Source organism: Pelophylax lessonae (genome assembly GCF_965119305.1).
Source record: "Pelophylax lessonae genome assembly, chromosome: 12".
Taxonomy (NCBI): Eukaryota; Metazoa; Chordata; class Amphibia; order Anura; family Ranidae; genus Pelophylax; species Pelophylax lessonae.
Genome location: NC_138779.1, coordinates 222,925,840 through 222,945,491, shown reverse-complemented (window position 1 = coordinate 222,945,491; position 19,652 = coordinate 222,925,840). Strand labels below are relative to the sequence as shown.

General features: G+C 45.1%; 1 protein-coding gene across 2 annotated transcripts in view; it reads right to left on the bottom strand.

The window, feature by feature from the left end:
- Positions 1 to 19,652, bottom strand: part of ANO7 (anoctamin 7) — a 36,738-nt gene that overhangs the window by 15,173 nt on the left and 1,913 nt on the right. For both annotated transcript variants that reach the window (XM_082274098.1, XM_082274097.1), the window contains exons 3-17: positions 19,509 to 19,611; positions 18,747 to 18,916; positions 18,549 to 18,656; positions 15,455 to 15,591; positions 14,418 to 14,475; positions 14,224 to 14,334; positions 7,794 to 7,959; positions 7,575 to 7,665; positions 7,391 to 7,487; positions 7,173 to 7,316; positions 6,653 to 6,790; positions 4,232 to 4,330; positions 3,592 to 3,694; positions 2,048 to 2,159; positions 1,838 to 1,892 (exon numbers count right to left, since the gene is read on the bottom strand). In XM_082274098.1, coding sequence (XP_082130224.1) covers positions 1,838 to 1,892; positions 2,048 to 2,159; positions 3,592 to 3,694; positions 4,232 to 4,330; positions 6,653 to 6,790; positions 7,173 to 7,316; positions 7,391 to 7,487; positions 7,575 to 7,665; positions 7,794 to 7,959; positions 14,224 to 14,334; positions 14,418 to 14,475; positions 15,455 to 15,591; positions 18,549 to 18,656; positions 18,747 to 18,916; positions 19,509 to 19,611 — 1,692 coding nt within the window. The remainder of the gene's footprint in view (positions 1 to 1,837; positions 1,893 to 2,047; positions 2,160 to 3,591; positions 3,695 to 4,231; positions 4,331 to 6,652; positions 6,791 to 7,172; positions 7,317 to 7,390; positions 7,488 to 7,574; positions 7,666 to 7,793; positions 7,960 to 14,223; positions 14,335 to 14,417; positions 14,476 to 15,454; positions 15,592 to 18,548; positions 18,657 to 18,746; positions 18,917 to 19,508; positions 19,612 to 19,652) is intronic.

The window sequence follows — 19,652 nt, the reverse complement described above, 5'->3', positions numbered from 1 at the left end:
GATGGCTTGGAACCTCAATTTCGAGACCAGTCCTCTCTTCCAACATCAGTACCCGGGCTACAACCCTACTGAACACCTTTGAGATGGCTTGGAACCTCAATTTCGAGACCAGTCCTCTCCTCCAACATCAGTACCCAGGCTTCAACCCTACTGAACACTTTTGGGATGGCTTGGAAGCTTAATTTTGAGACAATTCTTCCCATCTAACATCAGCACCTGACCTCAACACTACTGAACACATTTGGGATGGCTTGAAACCTTAATTTCAAGACAGGTCTTCTCATTCAAAATCTGTTTCTGACCTACTGAACATCTTGGAGATGGCTTGGAACTTAAATTTCAAGACAGGTCATCTCATCCGACATCAGTACCTAACCTCAACCCTATTGAACACCTTTAGGATGACATGGAACCTCATTTTCGAGACAGGTCTTCTCACCCAACATCAGCACCTGACCTCAACCCTATTAAACAACTTTGGGATGACTTGGAACCAAAATTTCAAAACAGTTCTCTTCCAACATCAGCACTTGACCTCAGTCTTACTGAACACCTTTGGGGATGACTTGGAACCTCAGTTTCAAGACAGTTCTTCTCATCCAACATCAGCACTTGACCTAAACTCTACTGAACACCTTTGGGATGGCTTGGAACCTTATTTGAAAGACAGGTCTTCTCATCCAAAAACAGTTTCTGGCCTCAAACCTACTGAACATCTTTGAAATGGCTTGGAACCTCAGTTTCAAGACAGGTCATCTCATCCGGCATCAGTACCTAACCTCGACCCTATTGAAAATCTTTGGGATGATATGGAACCTCATTTTCGAGACAGGTCTTCTCACCCAACATCAGCACCTGACCTCAACCCTATTGAACACCTTTGGGATGACTTGGAACCTCAATTTCAAAAAGGTTCTTTTCTTCCATCATCAGCACTTGACCTCAGTCTTACTGAACACCTTTGGGGATGACTTGGAACCTCAATTTCAAGACAGTTCTTCTCATCTAACATCAGCACCTGACCTAAACTCTACTGAACACCTTTGGGGTGGCTTGGAACCTTATTTGAAAGACAGGTCTTCTCATCCAAAAACAGTTTCTGGCCTCAAACCTACTGAACATCTTTGAGATGGCTTGGAACCTCAGTTTCGAGACAGGTCATCTCATCAAACATCAGTACCTGACCAACCCTACTGAAAACCTTTGGGATGACTTGGAACCTAAATTTTAAGACAAGTCTTCTTATCCAAAGTCAGTACTTGCCCTTTACAAATGGGCAGAAATTCCTAAAGACACCCTCTAAAATTGTGTGAAAAGTCTTCCGAGAAGAGTGGGAGATGTTACAGTAACAAAGTGGTGGTGGGGGGTGGTGTTGGTTTGGGGACTCCATATTGGCTATGGTATTGGAATGGGATGTCCAACAAGCTCAGATAGATGTGCTAGTCAGGTGTGTATTTCTAGGAGTTCTTATAATTGATAATAGTACTCTCTATAGCATGCAACCATCGCAGCTTGATGAATTAGGCCCATGGGGCTCCAAATGACTCCAAGTCCCGTTGTTGGGACGCCCAAGCACTCAGTATAACGAATCCCAAACTTGTCTTCCCTTTTGTTATGTTGAAAATACCTAAGTTTACCTTTGACATTAGTCTGTTCTTCCAGACATAAATGATATTTGGATCCACCAAAGAGAACAAAGTAATTCTAGGTTATTATACACCCTATGGAGACTTCATGAAACGCTTATAATACATCAGATATGATTTCTTCATCTTCATATTTACATGCTCAGTAAACCACAATATATTTATTCATAGAGGGAGAACTTAATACTTACATCCTCGTTCCTCATACCCAGGAGTTTGCCATAATGGCCGGGATATCCCACAAATCTGCAAGGCAGAAACGCACCGTCATCAAAGGCCCAGTTTGCTTGTTTCATACATTGTCAGTGTCCCAGGATTAGACCATTGACTACATTTCTGTAGCCGGGCAATGTGCACGGGCAATAGATATTGAGGATACAGCAGCAAAATTGTCCCCTCACCTGCCTTTGAAGAAAGCCACATAGAATGGCGATGAGTAGAAGTTCACAAACTGGAAGATGAAAACCTTAAAGGTGAACGCATCCTCGTGTAAAGATTGAGTGCGATGCATCTCTGTGATAGGGAGAAGAGGAGGGTTATCCAAGAGCTCCTATCTAGAACAAGAGGTCCTGTCTAAGCTGTTTGTACTGGGCATTGTAAAGACACCTTTCCTACTTACTACCCACTCCATCCCAAGGACAATACCGAGGGCCACACCATGCTAATTATTGGGAAGGAAATGAGAACTACATAGGATCACCTATCTTTCAGATATCTGCGTTCTCTCCATTCACTACGCGCCTCATCGTGTTATTACCGTGCACCATGCACTACCCTCCTCGTGTTCTCATCATGTACTACCAACTACATTGTGTTCTCACCATGCACTACTCACCTCATTGTGTTCTCTCCATGCACTACTCACCTCATTGTATTCTCACCATGCACTACCCACCTCATCGTGTTCTCACCATACACTACCCACCTCATTGTGTTCTCACCATGAACTACTCACCTCATTGTGTTCTCACCATACACTACTCACCTCATCGTGTTCTCACCATACACTACCCACCTCATTGTGTTCTCACCATGAACTACTCACCTCATTGTGTTCTCACCATACACTACTCACCTCATCGTGTTCTCACCATGCACTACTCACCTCATCGTGTTCTCACCATGCACTACTCACCTCATTGTATTCTCACCATGCACTACCCACCTCATCGTGTTCTCACCATACACTACCCACCTCATTGTGTTCTCACCATGAACTACTCACCTCATTGTGTTCTCACCATACACTACTCACCTCATCGTGTTCTCACCGTGCACTACTCACCTCATTGTGTTCTCACCATGCACTACTCACCTCATTGTATTCTCACCATGCACTACCCACCTCATCGTGTTCTCACCATACACTACCCACCTCATTGTGTTCTCACCATACACTACTCACCTCATCGTGTTCTCACCATGCACTACTCACCTCATTGTATTCTCACCATGCACTACCCACCTCATCGTGTTCTCACCATACACTACCCACCTCATTGTGTTCTCACCATGCACTACCCACCTCATCATGTTCTCACCATACACTACCCACCTCATTGTGTTCTCACCATGCATTATTCTCCTCACAGTGTTCTCACCATGTACTACTAACCACATTGTGTTCTCACCATGCCCTACCCACCTCATTGTGTTCTCTTCATGAACTACTCGCCTCATTGTATTCTCACCATGCACTACTAACCACATTGTGTTCTCACCATGCACTACCGTCCTCATCGTGTTCTCACCATGCACTACTGACCTCATTGTGTTCTCACCATGCTCTACCCACCTCATTGTGTTCTCACCATGTACTACTAACCACATTATCTTCTCACCATGCACTGCCCACCTCATTGTGTTCTCACCATACACTACTCACCCCATTGTGTTCTCACCATGCACTACATACCTCATTGTGTCCTCATTATGCACTACTCACCCCATCGGGTTAGTTTTTCGGCCAGCGAGGTGTAGACTTGACTCATTAGCAAGATGAGGACTAGGTTGACCATAGTGCTGCTGATATTGGCAATGTTACCAGCCTACAATTCAGAACACAGAAATGCTGGAATATGATTGAGGAGGAGATACATTTTACTGCCAATTAATAAGGCGATTTACATCTTACATTGCAATGGGCCAATGTACACAGGTATAGGATTTACAGGTGTCTAATTATTACATAATCAACCATAGCTTATTTAAATAATTTTCTGGTACTTGACATTATCAGGTGTGAAGGAAGGCCAGAAACTTATCTCCTATCTTTTATACAAGTTTTTGTGATAAATACATTATTGTTCTTGCACCAATTAACACACACTGCAGTCAACCGCATTTCAAACTGGTGCAATGTTATAACTGTCCACTAGAGGGAGTAGTCAGCAGAAAGATTGTACGCTACTACTGCACTTGTCGCAGCTAATCAAATTTTCTGGCCTACAGCGCCTGGCTCTGTAAATTACTCCTAGTCAGTGTGCTTAGGGATTTTTATTGCTGTTTTGCACAATTGAGACTGGCGAATTGGTATCCTCTTTATTTTAGTTCCAGTCTGCATTATACCAGCGGTTTTGTCTTACCTGTGTCATGAGAATGCTGTTTCCTGTGTGATACATCATCATACTGACAATTCCACGGTACATGATCACCGACACCAAGAAGATCATCACTACGCAAAGCTGCAGAGAGAAGAGACACATTGGTATGGAAGAGGCTCCATCTAGAAGAATTACATTTCAGGAGATCCAACATTTCAGTTACTTTTGTTCTTCTCTGTTTCAGTTTGATATGCAGCTCGGTCATAGCTAACCGTAACCCAAACATTTCGTTTGAAAAATTTAACAAAAAATGTTTACTGTCATGAGGATCCAGAAAGTAGATAAATACCCTGGCAGGCAGGGCCGGCCCTAACATGGGTCCCGCCGGGTTCATTGAACCCAGGCCGCCACTTTGAGAGGGGTGGCAAATTGACGCCCAAGATTCTTTTTCCAGCAGTTTTGTGTGTCATCCAGGGGTGGCCGCTCTGCTGCCCTTTAAAAAGGCTGCCCTGCTGCCATACATACTCATAGATGCCGGGCGCGAGGGGGGCTCACACACAGTCTAACACCGGGTGTTAGACACCCGAGCACGCATGAAGAGCTCAGGTGTGTGTTCTGCCGGGGGGGGGGGTACCCACAGGAGACAGAGCGATGAAAGATCCCTTCCCCACGGGCTCCGCCAGCAGCCAGTGTTCGGGCACAGCTTGCATTTTTTTTGGGTGGAACTGGAGGATGGGGTGCGGCCGACCTCACGCCCAGCCCGCCTTCTTCTGCTCTGGTCCATGTGTGAGGCTAGGCACTGAAGACTGTGGGAGCACTGGGAGAGCATAACAGAGAGGTAATACAAGTTCTGTGTGACAGGACACGAAGGGTGTCCATCATTTTTTCTAGTAGTGGCTGCTGATCTGTTGGATGGCCAAATGTTGCATAACCTGTAGTGCTCACAAATCATTATAGTGCCCTAGCCCGCCCTTATACTGCCATAGCCCACCCCTATACTGCCCTAGCCCGCCCTTATACTGCCCTAGCCCGCCCTTATACTGCCGTAGCCCGCCCTTATACTGCCGTAGCCCGCCCTTATACTGCCATAGCCCGCCCTTATACTGCCGTAGCCCGCCCTTATACTGCCGTAGCCCGCTCTTATACTGCCCTAGCCCACCCCTATACTGCTTTAGCCCGCCTCTATACTGCCCTAGCCCGCCTCTATACTGCCCTAGCCCGCTCTTATACTGCCCTAGCCCGCTCTTATACTGCCCTAGCCCGCTCTTATACTGCCCTAGCCCGCCCTTATACTGCCCTAGCCCGCCTCTATACTGCCCTAGCCCAGTGGCATATCATCTATGGGTGCAACGTGTTCACTGCACATGGGCCCTGAGGGGTGGGGGGGCCCACTATGCTGACACACACTGCACCTATGAATGCCCTAGGGTGCCAAGATGGGGGAGTGGTAACATGGTGGTATGTCATATCAATTTGCATAGACAAGCTGCTTTTACATGTAAATCTGAATTCCTGATTAAATAAATTTTAGTTTTAATTATCATTATATAGAATAATGGATGTGGGGGCCCTTTGGTGGGTGGTGGGGGCAGCATTTCATTCCTGGACCCAGACAACACAATGTCTTGGGCCAGCCCTGCTTGCAGGCTTGCAATTAGAAGAGCCCATGGCTTAAAGGTTGTTCTTATGTAGTGAGTCACAACCCCCTGGCTCAGTGAAGAATGCTTTGTGCTCTCCTTACCTTTTTGTGACTATTTTTCCTTTTGAACCCAATGCATTTATGAGGTACAGTGCAGTGTGCTGGCTCCTTCTTGAAAGAGAGACTCAAACTGCCCAAGTCGGTCTAGAGACCATGGCCTGTGAAGGAGGTCACTGTATGATATAGGGTCAGTAGTGGGGGGTATATATGGCAAGAGATGGTGAACTGTAATGGTTGTTACTGACCACATGTTCTAAACCAAAGTCGAGACCATTTGCTCAAGGGAGCATAACTCATATTTTATGTGGGAAGGTTGTAGCGCCTATACACCTGTTTTCCCTAGCATAGCTCATATTGTCTTCACCCAACATTTCCTCCTGGACTTCAAAAAGAACATTTAGCAGAAGTCCAGTTCATTGTAACTTAGGGCAAACTTTGGTTCTCCGAAAGGATGCCAGAAGTAAGTAACAAAGCATGCGCTAAGGTGACTAGAAACATTAATGGCACCCTTTCTATAAAATCAACGGAAATTCTGAAAGTCCGCCCGTGGACCCAAGACATTTTAATTTTCTCTTGCCTTATCTGCAGGAAAAGAATTACTCATGTTGGATAATTTCGAGTGACATATTAGAGGAAAGTCTCTTTGGTAATACCCCAGTTACAGTAAGCTTAGGTTAGTCCATCCAGCAATTACATTACACATTTTGGCGATAATAGTAACTGATAAAACCTTCAACAACCCTTGGAGAATCTTAGGGCCTCACCATGATCACAATCACCATGGATCCAGTGAGGATTCGAGAGAGACGATCTCTATCGGGAAAGTACGGTTCCTTCACTCCTGTGATCGGGTTCTGCTCCATCTGTGGGGCCATCGCTGCAAATTCTGGCCGTGGGGGCTCCTGGACATACATAGATGAGAAGGTCATAAAAGAAACATTCAAGACAAGAAGAAACCACCTATACAGTAAATATCTGGAGAAATCTATAAGTAAAGCTTATGTTTCCTTAAGAGGACCCATCTGAATTGTCTGAACATTGTATTTTATTAAACCCAGCTATGAATTCAGAAGGCTTTTGGAAGAATTCAATCTCTCACATCACTTTAAGAACTTGAATTTGCTGCCTGATAAATGGTGGCTTGGGCTGAACAGCTCAGTCTGTCAAGACACAGATTATAGATAGGACACTGCGTATAAAGCCATGCCTAGGGTGAAGGTCGTTGCTGTGAACCATATGGGGTCATGAATGAAATCTTTACATTCAAGGGGCATTTATCCTCACCTCCTCCTCCTGGAAGTCCATGCAGTCCCAGTGATGGGCCAAGGTTGCATTCTTCCTCTTCCAATACTCCAGGAAAGTGACTGCCCAGAAGGACATGAAGATGCTAAAGAAGACTGTTCCTGGGTTGTCAAACAGATACCCAACCTAGAAGATGCAATTTGGGGGTGAGCAGGGATCTCCCATTGACAGTCAATCACAAAGGACTCCAATCTACCCACCTTTGCCATGGGGCAGATCTCAGAGATGTACCAGGTCTTACAGGTGTCACACAGGGGACACATCAGGAACTCCTTCCCGCTGTCACAGACTTGCTGCCTGCGGGGTACAAGAAATGTCATTTACCTTTTCGCCTTTTCAGTAGGGCCAGAATCATACAAGACGTGGTGGGGCCCTCACACTCACGCGGCTGTATTACTCCCCATTGTCAAAAGGCCGGACACAAAGATGCAGGTCCCAACAACGGCGGCCGGGAGCAGCCAGGCAGTGTAGAAACCTGGAGAGGAAACCATCATAAATTATATTGACCATGAGATCTACTTCTTCAGATACCACCACCATTAAAGGCCATCAATGTACCCTAACAATAGTCATTTCAAAACTAGATTTCTGCAGGTTACGTACCCAGCCAGGCAAAGTATATAGCCACCTTTTCCCCAAAATACTCCCGTATGTGATCCAGAGGCTGATATTTGTACCACTGCGACCAACGTGCCCAGTACTGATGGAGGATCTGACGAGGGTTCAGGCTCTCCGGGGCCACCTCATACTCCGGCATTTCATGGGGCCCCTAGAACAAACAAAAAAAAAACAAGCAAAATCTGTTACACACTACAGACTGGAATCATTATCACAGGCCGTTCTTATCCACCCACCACTGGGACCCAACCCTGATGTGGGTGATCACAAGCTCTTCAAAGCCTGCTTATTACAAATTCTGCTCAATCCAATCAGATCTCTTGGTAATTTTTGGCTGTGTATGGTTACTTGTATCCAATGTGAAGGTTTTATTAGAAATGTCCCACTGATTCCTGGAACTTCTCATGTTCGTCTTAAATTATCGGAGTCCAACTACATCAGACTCCACACAAATGTGACTTCCAGCATGGACTGGAGGGTAGGATGTTTGGTTAAAATACCTGAATATCCATCTGCCTACTATAATAAACTGTCCAATAGACTGCCAATACCAGAGAATTCACCCATCATGGTGGTTTTCCAAAAGTGAGATGTTCTCTGGGTGGAACAAGCAAGTGGTGGGCAGGAGGGGTGGCTGCCCTGGGCACGGTGGTATCATATACATGTGCTCCCACTGTGGAGACTCTTTAAAGGTAGGGTTAGGGTCTGCAGATATCAGGGTGCCTTGCCGTGGCCTGCAGCTTACGCATGTGTGCAAATGTGTGCAACTAAACCCCTGTTTTTAACGCATACTGTTAGACAGGTCAATTCGGTTGGTTGCTGGCTGGTTGGTAAGTAGTGACTGGAAACCCCCTGGCTTCTTTGACCTGCGTTTGCCCTTCCAGTGCTCCTTACTATCAAGACCAGTTATAGGTGGGGGAGGGAGGGGGGGGGGGGTGACCACTTTTTGTATTGTCCTGAATATCCATCTGCCTACTATAATAAACTATCCAATAGACTGCCAATACCAGAGAATTCACCCATCATGGTGGTTTTCCTAAAGCAAATGAGATGTTCTCTGGGCGGAACAAGCAACTGGTGGGCAAGAGGGGTGGCTGCCCTGGGCACTGTGGTATCATATGAGGTGGAGGACGCTACAAGGAGAATGGGGGGGGGCGGATTTGTGTTGGGAGGGGAATTTGGGAGGCATCAGATGGTAGGATTTGTTCTATGAGGGGGAATTTGGGGGGGTTTGTTCTGGAAGAGGTGATATGGTGGGGGGGGGGGGATTTGTGCTTGGAGTGGAATGGAGGGGAGGATGTGCACTGGGAGGAGAAATTTGAGGGGTAGAGGATTTATGCTAGAAAAAGTGATTTGATTTTGGGGGGGGGGGGTGCCGTGGGGATTTGAGGAGAGAGAAAATTTGAGCTGGGAGGTGGATGGGGAGGGGGAGGTCAAAGATTTGTGCTGGTGGGGGGATTTTTATGCTTAGAGGGTAAGCATGCAGATTCGTTTTTTTTTTTTTTTGGGGGGGGTGTATTTTTGCTGACACATAATGCTTATACATCTTGGGAGGGGTGCAGTTTGTCATATTTGACCTTGTTCCAATACTGTATGTTTTGTTCTGCCTCCAGCAGGGAAATACATTATGACTGTCCTGCCTGCAATATTAAATGTGGCCACTAGATGGAACCAAGAACACTAGTTTCTGTAAAGTATGTAACTGTTCAGCTTTAACCACTTTTGGATCGGAAGGATTTTCAGGCCATTTTTTTTTGTGATTCAGCACTGCGTTACTTTAACTGACAATTGCACGGTCGTCCGACTCTGTACCCAAATAAAATTGATGTCATTTTTTTCCCCACAAACAGAACTTTCTTTTGGTAGTATTTGATCACCTCTGCAATTTTTATTTTTTTGCACTATAAACAAAAAAAAAAAAGTGAAAAGTCTGAAAAAAAAAAACAAAAAAAAAAAAACAATATTTTTTACTTTCTGCTATATAACATTCCCCCCCAAAAAATTAAACAACCTAATTTTTTCACCATTTTAGGCCAATTTGTATTCTGCTACATATTTCTGGTAAAGAAAAATCTCAATAAGCGTATTGAACTAAACTAGGGGAAAGATTTATGTCATTTTTATTTATTTATTTATTTTTTACTAGTAATGGCGGCGATCTGCGATTTTTAGCAGGACTGCGTCATTGCGGCGGACATATCGGACCCCTAACTGACACTTTGGGGGGAACCAGTGACATTACTACAGTAATCAGTGCTAAAAAATATGCACTGTCACTGTACTAATGACACTGGCAGGGAAGGGGTTAACGCAGGGGCGATCAAAGGGTTAAGTATGAGCCTAGGGGAGTGTTTTCTAACTGTGAGGGGGATGGGATTATGGAATCAACACAGAGACCTGTGTTCCTAAATAGGAGGATCACAGGCGCTCTGTGTTCATTCCAGAGAGAACAACGGTCAGATGTGTTTACAACAGCAGACAACTGTTCTCTCTCAGTGGGGAGCGATCGTGGTTGCCCGGCGGCAATCGCAGCCGCCGGCCCTGTGGACCGGCTTTCCCGCTGCCCAATAGGGGCAGACCGTCTTTTTCTCTCAGTGGGGAGCGATCGGGGTTGCCTAGCGGCAATCATGGCTGCTGGCCCTGTGGATCGCCTTCCCTGCTGCCTAATGGGGGCGCGCACGAGCCTCAGGCGGCATGCACGCGCCCCAAGGAGCGCTCCCGCGAACTGCCGTACAGGTACCACGGTTCACGCAGCTGAGCCAGCCTGCTGCAATATATCTGCGGTGGGCGGTCCGCAAGTGGTTAATAAAAGGTCCCATCATCCTTCATTCTGAGGAAAGGAAACAGGTGCATCCTGGGAGCTCAGGCTCCATATTTAGGAAGTGAGGGAGAAGGAACCAATCATCACACCTGCAGCACATGTGGACTAAACTTACATCCCCTACAAACAGCATCGCTTGTGAGCACGGGCTTCCGCAGCCTGGATTATTTCACCGTGTTTTTTAAAGGGTAACTCCTTTTTCGTGGGGAAAAAAATCAGCAAATAAAGATGACGCACCTGATGACGTCAGCTCTGACGAAACGCGTCGTGCGCGATTCCGTCACTTCCGCCCTACTGGAACGCAGATCCGGCCGCTGAACCGCACAGCGTCCCGGAAGCGGCCGCTAACGAGGAATTCGTGGCCCCTACTGCTTGGATACCTATTGTTTTTACTAGTTATGTGAGTACCTGACTTATTTCTGATCTAATAAAGCATTTTATATTACGGTACATCACTATATCGGCACTTCTTTCTTTTATTACCATCGTACACATCCAAGAGGAGTCTTCTACTACCTGGTCAAAAGTGGGGGTACCCCCTCCCCCCGTCCTTCCATAGGAGCCATACAGACTACGCTGCAATAAGGTCCATTACCCCTGTAGGGGTACTTACCTCCGGTGAGTGCGGGAGGAATAAGAGGGGTGCAGCTGCGTGCTTTTTGCCCATCACTCACCCCACTCCCTAAAAGAGCACTACAAACACTTTATTATCCACTTGAACATTTATTGGTGATCAACTTTATATATTTTAGTCACGGATTCACTCAACAACTTATCAACTGTTGGACTATTTTTATCTTTGTTCACTGCATGAGCACCTTTTAAAGCTGTTTGTATTTAATATTGTGAATGCACTATGTTTATATATTTGCAGCTCATACTATAAGCGCCGGTTCACATTACCGCGACGCTACTTGCAGGGGCGACCTCCAAGATCGCGGTGCGAGCAGCGCGCCGCGACCTCGGAGCGGCCGCCACGGACTTCATAACATTGAAGTCTATGGCGGTCGCCTCCTGGTCGCCCCAAAGAAGCTCCGGACCCTTTTTCTAGGTCGGAGCGACTTGTGTCGCTCCTATTAGAACGGGTCCGCAGCTTCCCTATGGGAGGCGACCTGCGGCGACCTGTGAGGCGACCAGGTCGCCTCACAGGTCGCCCCAGTGTGAACCGGCACTAAGAATCACTGTTTTTATTTACATTTATTATTTGGATTTCAATTAATATTATATATATTTTTTTGCACATTGCACTTTACCACTTCAAAGACACTCTCACTAATATATTTATTTAATTTGATATTTCTAAGACATTTAGCACTTTTTCACGCAAATCAAACCGCATTTACTGCAATTTTAGACCACTAGGCAGCGCCACTTTACCTCACCATACCTACAAAGAAAAAACAATATAGCATATACAATTGCGACGCAAATCATATTGTGATTAAATGTTATTAAAAATGATCTTTCCTTTTCTATCTGCAGCTGTTGTAATTTTCTGAAAATGCAATACAATATGGCCGCCTGGAGCTGTTCTGTACACAGAATGTATACTGACCACACCCCCAGAAACATCATTTCCTGCTTGTGTGATTGGCTCACCAATTTTCTCAGAAGTCTGCACTAAGTCAGATTTATGGCATCCCCTGCAACACAAATGTCATTTTTGGTGAGATACTCCCAATAGGGACAAGTCTAAAGGGATGCAGGTCCAGCAGAGTCCCTCATTAGAGCCCTGCAGCTGCCACAGCTGATAGATAATTTTGAAACCACTCCCATTAGACCCACTCAGCACAGAGGGACAAACAATGATTTCTTCAGAATAACAAAAGGAAGGAATCTGAAACAAAGTTTTTTACATTCCCTGCAATGTACAGAGATCACCCAGAGGGGAATGATTTTTTCGCAACAAAAGTGGAGTTACTCTTTAAGTTTCATACATTGATTGTGTGCATTTCTTATCTATTTTTCCCAATAGTTTCACCCCACCCAGTTTTGTTAATAAAGCTTTAAGATTACATTCAGTCCGGCTGATTGCAGATTAGAAGGGTGGAGCTGTTTGTCGCTTTACGCACGGGAAAACGTTTAGCGAGGACAGAACACATTTTATGAATGGCTTTAATCACTTAGGGACCGCCCACTGTGTTTTTACGTCGGTAAATGATGGTAAATACCGGGGTTATGGCAGCAGATAGCAGCCATAACCCCGGTATTTTTTTAATGGTGGGCGGTCCGCTTTAACATAAGGGTGGTCACCTTTATGGGCGACGGGAGAGCCCCCCCCACACCACTTTTTCCCACTTTACCAGACCCGGTTAAACAATCTGGTCCACTCTTCTCTCAGGCAGGAAGTCGAATGAGGGTAAGCTGGCCCCCACTCCACTCTATGGCCTTGGAGGACCGGAGCGACGTCATACATCACTTCCTCCCAACAGCCTTAAAGAGCTCATTTTTTTCATGATTAAAAAAAAAATCTATATTTTTTTGCTTTAGTATGGATGTGAGGTGTGAGGTCTTTTTGACCCCAGATCTCACATTAAAGAGGACCTGTCCTGATTATTTCAATTACAAGGGATGTTTACATTCCTTATAATAGGAATAAAAGTGAGCAAAAGCATTTTTTTGTTTAAAAGGACAGTGTAAAAATAAAAAATAAAAGATAAAATAAATAGGAAAATAAAAAAAGAAATAAATTAAAGCGCCTTGTCCCCGTCAGCTCGCGCACAGAAGCGAACGCATACGCAAGTCGTGCCCACATATGTAAACGGTGTTCAAACCACACATGTGAGGTATCGCCGCGATTGTTAGAGGGAGAGCAATAATTCTATCCCCCGAACTCCTCTGTAACTCTAAACTGGTAACCCATAGAAATTTTTAAAGTGTCGCCTACTGGGATTTTTAAGTACCAATGTTTGTCGCAATTCCACGAGCGTCATTTTGAAGCATGACATGTTGGGGATCTATTTGCTTGGCGTAACTTTATCTTTCACATTATAGAAAAAAATTGGGCTAATTTTACTGTTTTTTTTTATTTTTTATTTCAAAAAATTAATTTTTTCCCCAAAAAAGTGCGTTTGTAAGACCGCTGCGCAAATACGGTGTGATAAAAAATATATTTTATATTTATAATATATATTTGTGACTATATAAAAAATATTACAACGATCTTAATTTTATTTTCGAGGGTCTCAGCTAAAAAAAAAAAAAAAAAAAATGTTTGGGGGTTCTTAGTAGTTTTCGAGCGAAAGAACTGATTTTAACTTGTAAACAACAAGTGTCAGAAAAAGGCCGGGTCCAGACGTGGTTACGAAGCGCTCCACTTCCACCATAGACCAACCAGAGAACAACTCGTGTGGATCGTTATTCTATATTGATATAAATTACAGCGTTGCATGACCGCGCAATTACCAGTTAAAGTAGCGCAGTGCTGAATAGCAGAAAATGTCCTGATCATGAAGGAGGGAAAACCTTCCGGAGGAGATGAAATACATTTTGAGTTGTTGTACCGAGAAGCAAACGCTCGTTCCTCTAAGGTTCCTCCACGATTGTTGGGTTATATTACGGTTGGGTCAGCTGTACCGGGACGCCCACGCTCACCTCATGAAGGGGGAAGGCCCCGGTGTAGATTCCCTCCTTCAGCATCCTCTCTATCCCCACCTCGGCGTGTTTGCGTTTCCCGTACATTGTGCGGGACAGGACCTCGTAGACCTGCGGGACGGCAGACGGCACGTGAAGGAACGTTTCATATTGCAGAGTGCGAATCCACGGCATGCGGGAAGATCTCTACTTACAATGCGACTTCTCTGGGTGTTGGTGAAGTACGTGGCGTGACACTCGCTGCCCAGAAACCTGAAAAAAAATCACATTTTCAAGAAAAGTATTTAAGTCAAGTTAAAAAACTTGCAAAAAAAAAAAAAATTGTGAAGTCTAATATGGGGGTCCTAAACCCCCAAAGTTACTAGAAACTGATCCCTATGAGTAGTAATTGGTGGCTTCCTATAGAGCAGCCATTCCCAGCCAGGGTTCCTCCAGAATCTGCTGTGGCTGATTGACCTCCCATTGGTGGTACCAAAACATTTCCAGGTCCAAGGACAGAGCAAGTGCCATCACACCAATGATCAGGGTCACCATTCTTCCCACTGACCACCAATGTAAGGATCATTCTTCCCACTGACCACCAATGTAAGGAGCATTCTTCCCACTGACCACCAATGTAAGGGACATTCTTCCCACTGACCACCAATGTAAGGAGCATTCTTCCCACTGACCTCCAATGTAAGGAGCATTCTTCCCACTGATCACCAATGTAAGGGACATTCTTCCCACTGACCACCAATGTAAGGGACATTCTTCCCACTGACCACCAATGTAAGGAACATTCTTCCCACTGACCTCCAATGTAAGGGACATTCTTTCCACTGACCTCCAATGTAAGGAACATTCTTCTCACTGACCACCAATGTAAGGAGCATTCTTCCCACTGACCACCAATGTAAGGAGCATTCTTCCCACTGACCACCAATGTAAGGGACATTCTTCCCACTGACCACCAATGTAAGGGACATTCTTCCCACTGACCACCAATGTAAGGGACATTCTTCCCACTGACCACCAATGTAAGGGACATTCTTCCCACTGATCCCCATATTAATGGGGATTAGACTGGCAGGACCGCACATTGCTCCAATCAGGAAAGAGAATACAATGTGTTCAACCCGTATCCTACAACATCCCTGATTGGTGGACAGTCTGAGCCCCTAGGTGGCACTTTGTGCGGTGTAATTACTGTCTCAGTCGCAGCGCTTGCCTGTCCATCCCCCGCACTCACCTCTGCAGTTTGGAGCGGCGGAATGCGCAGGTGTAGTAGTCCAGCGGTTTGTTGGGGACGTATTGATACATGGGGTTGGGGATGTGCAGTCTCTGCAGGAAGCGATCCGATACATTGTTGTCAGGATTGGGCTGAGCCTGTGGGAAATAATGTGACATTGACCTTTCTGTATTGTGTCTATGGGGAGGGATTATTTCCTGTAACAGCGGGGATCAGGGGATGGGGGGCTCCACTTCCCCTCCTGACATTGCGGGCCCTTTATAAACTTCTATGTTTCCTCTGCAATGACATGCCCATCTTAGCAGTGCTCCAATTTGTGACAGATTACCTGATGAACGGACCAAAGACCTGAAAGGAGGGGCTTAGGACTCAAAATGGGGGGGGGGCAGATTTCTGGTGGCAGGGGATCATTGGGGGACCCCGGAGGATCTGAGGATGAGGGCACCACACAACTAGTGAGAGTCCAGAAGGGTTTTTATTGTAAAGAAAAGGCCAGCACGTTTCAGGGATCAGAACTCCCCTTCATCAGGGCCAGGGAAACAAAATAACAGAACAAGAAAAATCCAACACGTTTCGGGGGATCAGAGCTCCCCCTTTATCAGGGCCAGGAAAACAATATAACAGAACAAGAAAAATCTAACACGTTTCGGGGGATCAGAACTCCCCTTCATCAGGGCCAGGGAAACAAATAAACAGAACAAGACAACCCCAACACATTTTGTGGGATCAGAATTCCCCCTTCATCAGGGCCAGGGAAACAAAAAACAGAACTAGAAAAATCCAACATGTTTCGGGGGATCAGAACTCCCCCTTCATCAGGGCCAGGTTAACAAAAAAACAGAACTAGAAAAATCCAACACGTTTCAGGGGATCAGAACTTTCCCTTCATCAAGGCCAGGAAAATAAATAACTTAAATCAAAAAGAAAATCCAACACATTTCAGGCTTTAAGAACTCCCCCTTCATTAAGGCTAGGGATACATAAAGTACATAACATAAAATAACAAGAAAATCCAGCACGTTTCAGGGGATCAGAACTCCCTCTTCATCAGGACAAGGGAAACAACATAAAAGAGCAAGGAAAATCCAACACCTTTCAGGGGATTAGAACTTCCTCTTCATCAGGGCCAGGGAAACAAAAAACAAACAAACAGAACTAGAAAAATCCAACACGTTTCGGGAGATCAGAACTCCCCCTTCATTAAGGCTAAGGATAAATATAACATAAACAAGAAAATCCAATACGTTTTGGGGGATCAGAACTCCCTCTTAATCAGGGCCAGGAAAGCAAATAACATAAAGAAACATTATGAACTCTAACATGTTTTAAGCTCTCAGAACCCCCCCCCCCCTCCACCACCACTTCATCAGGGCCAGGGAAACAAATAACATAAATGAAAAGGAAAAATCCAACACATTTCGGGGGGTTCAGATTCCCCCATTAATCAGAGACAGTAAAACAAACAACATAAAGTCACAAGAAAAACCCAGTAAGTTTCAGGGGTTCAGAATTCTACCTTCATCAGAGCCAGGGAAACAACATAAAGAAAAATTCAACACATTTCAGGGGGTTAGAATTCCCTTATCATCAGCGTCAGGCTAACAACATAAAGTAACAAGAAAAATCCATCACGTTTCGGGGGCTCAGAACTCCCCTTCATCAGGGCCAGGGAAACAACCTAAATTAACAAGAAATATCCAACACGTTTCGGGGGCTCAGAAATACCCCTTCATCAGAGCCAGGACAGCAGCATAAAGTAATTAGAAAAAACCAACACATTTGGGGGGATCAGAACTTCCCCTTCATCAGGGTCAGGGAAACAAATGACATAAAGCATCAAGAAAAATCCAACATGTTTTGGACTTTCAGAACTCCCCTTCATCAGGGACAGAGGAACAACATAAAGAAGAAAAATGCAACACGTTTCGGGGGGGGGGGGGGGTTGGGGGTGTTACAATTTCCCTATTATCAGGGTCAGGATAACAACAGAGGTAAATTAACAAGAAAATCCATCATGTTTCGGGGGCTCAGAACTCCCCTTCATCAGAGCCAGGCAAACAATTACCATAAGGTATCAAGAAAAATCCAACAGGTTTCAGGCTTTCAGAACTCCTCTTCATCAGGGCCAGGAAAACAACATAAAGTAACAAGAAAAATGCCAACCTGTTTCGGGGATCAGAATTCTCCCTTCATCAGGGCCAGGGAAACAAATAACAAAAAGTAACAAGAAAAATACAACACACTTTGAGGGCTCTTAATCTCCCCTTCATCAGGGCCAGGGAAACAACATAAAGTAACAAGAAAAAACCCAAAACATTTTGGGGGGGATCAGAATTCTCCCTTCATTAGGGCCATTGAAACAACATAAAGTAACAAGAAAAACCCAACACATTTCCAGGGCACAGAATTCTCCCTTTATCAGGGACAGAAAAACAAATAACATAAAAGATCAAGAAAAATCCACCATGTTTCTGGAGTACTCTCCCTTCATCAGGGCAAAAAAAACAACATACAATTCAACACGTTTCGGGTTCTCCGAACTCCCCCTTCGTTAAAGCTAGTAAAACAAATAATATAGTAACAAAAAAATCTAACACATTTCTGGCTCTCAGAAGTCCCTCTTTATCAGGGCCAGGGAAAAAATAACAAAGCAACAAGAGATATCCAACACTATGCGGTTATATTTTCGTATACCAAGTTTTGTATATATCACATATTTAGACATTTTATTTCTTCCCTTCTATTAAGTTCCTTTATGTTATCTGTTTTTCTGACCCTGATGAAGTAGGAGTTGTGAGACTCCAAAACGCGTTGGATTTTCTCTCGTCTTCTACAATGAAACCTTCTGGCCTCAAACTAGTTCTAACTTTTTTTTACATTTTTTTAATTTCATGAAAGTTGTCACCAGAGTGCAGCATAAAAAAGTAGAAAAGTACTGACACTGCCCAAAAAGATCCTCCTTCACCGCGCTTAGCATGGGATTGATTATTTAGAATGTTACTGGCGCGTTTTTACTGCTTTATGAATCGCCCCTCTGCTCTGCTCTCATCCTGACCACCCGGGTTTATTGTGGCCCATGTGAGGCGGATCAGACCTGTAGCGGTGCCCGAATGCACAGCTCCTCCGCGTAGTACACCAAGAGGTCCCAGGGGGCGCTGAGCTTCAAGTAATGGAGGGATCTTCGCTCGCTCAGGGTCTGCTCCTGCGGGACAGACAGACAGACAGACATTAGGTTTAGGACAAATGTCTGTATTAAAAGGGGAGTGTGTGGGGACCCGGGCAGCGTTCTCACCTTCTCACACAGAAGCCCCGCCTTCAGCAGGTTGCGGTGGAAACGCCTTCGGTGATTTTCATTGGCCTCTCTCCTCCTCGCTCTGCGCTGCTGCTCCCGTTCCGCCTGGGCCGACGTCTTCATCTTGTGCTTCTTAGACTGAAGTTTCTCTTCCCAAACCAGAACAAAATCTGCGACAGAGGACGGTGACATTTTTTTTGGGGGGGGGGGGGGGTGGAATAAATTATTTCATTACCAAACGTTCTGCATCAAGCACAAAGTCATGTAGAGATAGTGTATGGTCATCAACCAGCTGGCCCCTCCCACCAGCCCCATAGAGAAGCACAGAGACCCAGTGATGACATCACCAAGTATAAAATAAGGCAAAATGGAAAGGTTTCATGAAAAAAATGTCATTATCATGTTAATGAGGGGGAAGGGGGGGACTAGGGAAGATGAAAACTAAACTTCATCGTTAACACTTAATTACTAAGAAAAGTTGGCAAGTGATGGCTGAACACAGAATTGATGTTCATACGTCAAATAACGACTGTCACAGTGTGAGCGATGGCGACAAGAATATGACCATATGCGCCAATAATACGTTTGATGTCTCTGTGCGCTCATGTCCTCATTTTCTGCCCCTAGAAGGGCTGGAGTCCCCCCCCCCCCGGTGTTTGTTTTTGTTGATTAGTAATGATTGTGATACTAGTTGATGATTGATGGGGATGAACCTGCCCCCCCCCCCGCCCCCTCACAAATATAAAGTGAAACAGATCTTACCAATGGGGCTTTTGCCGTCTTTGAAGGTGTTTTCCGGGGGTTCTGTCCTGTACAGATCGGTACATGGGATGTATATGGGATCTTCATCGTAGTCCTCCCCGTACTAAACAAACAGAGCACACGACGTGTGAGATACAGGTTGGG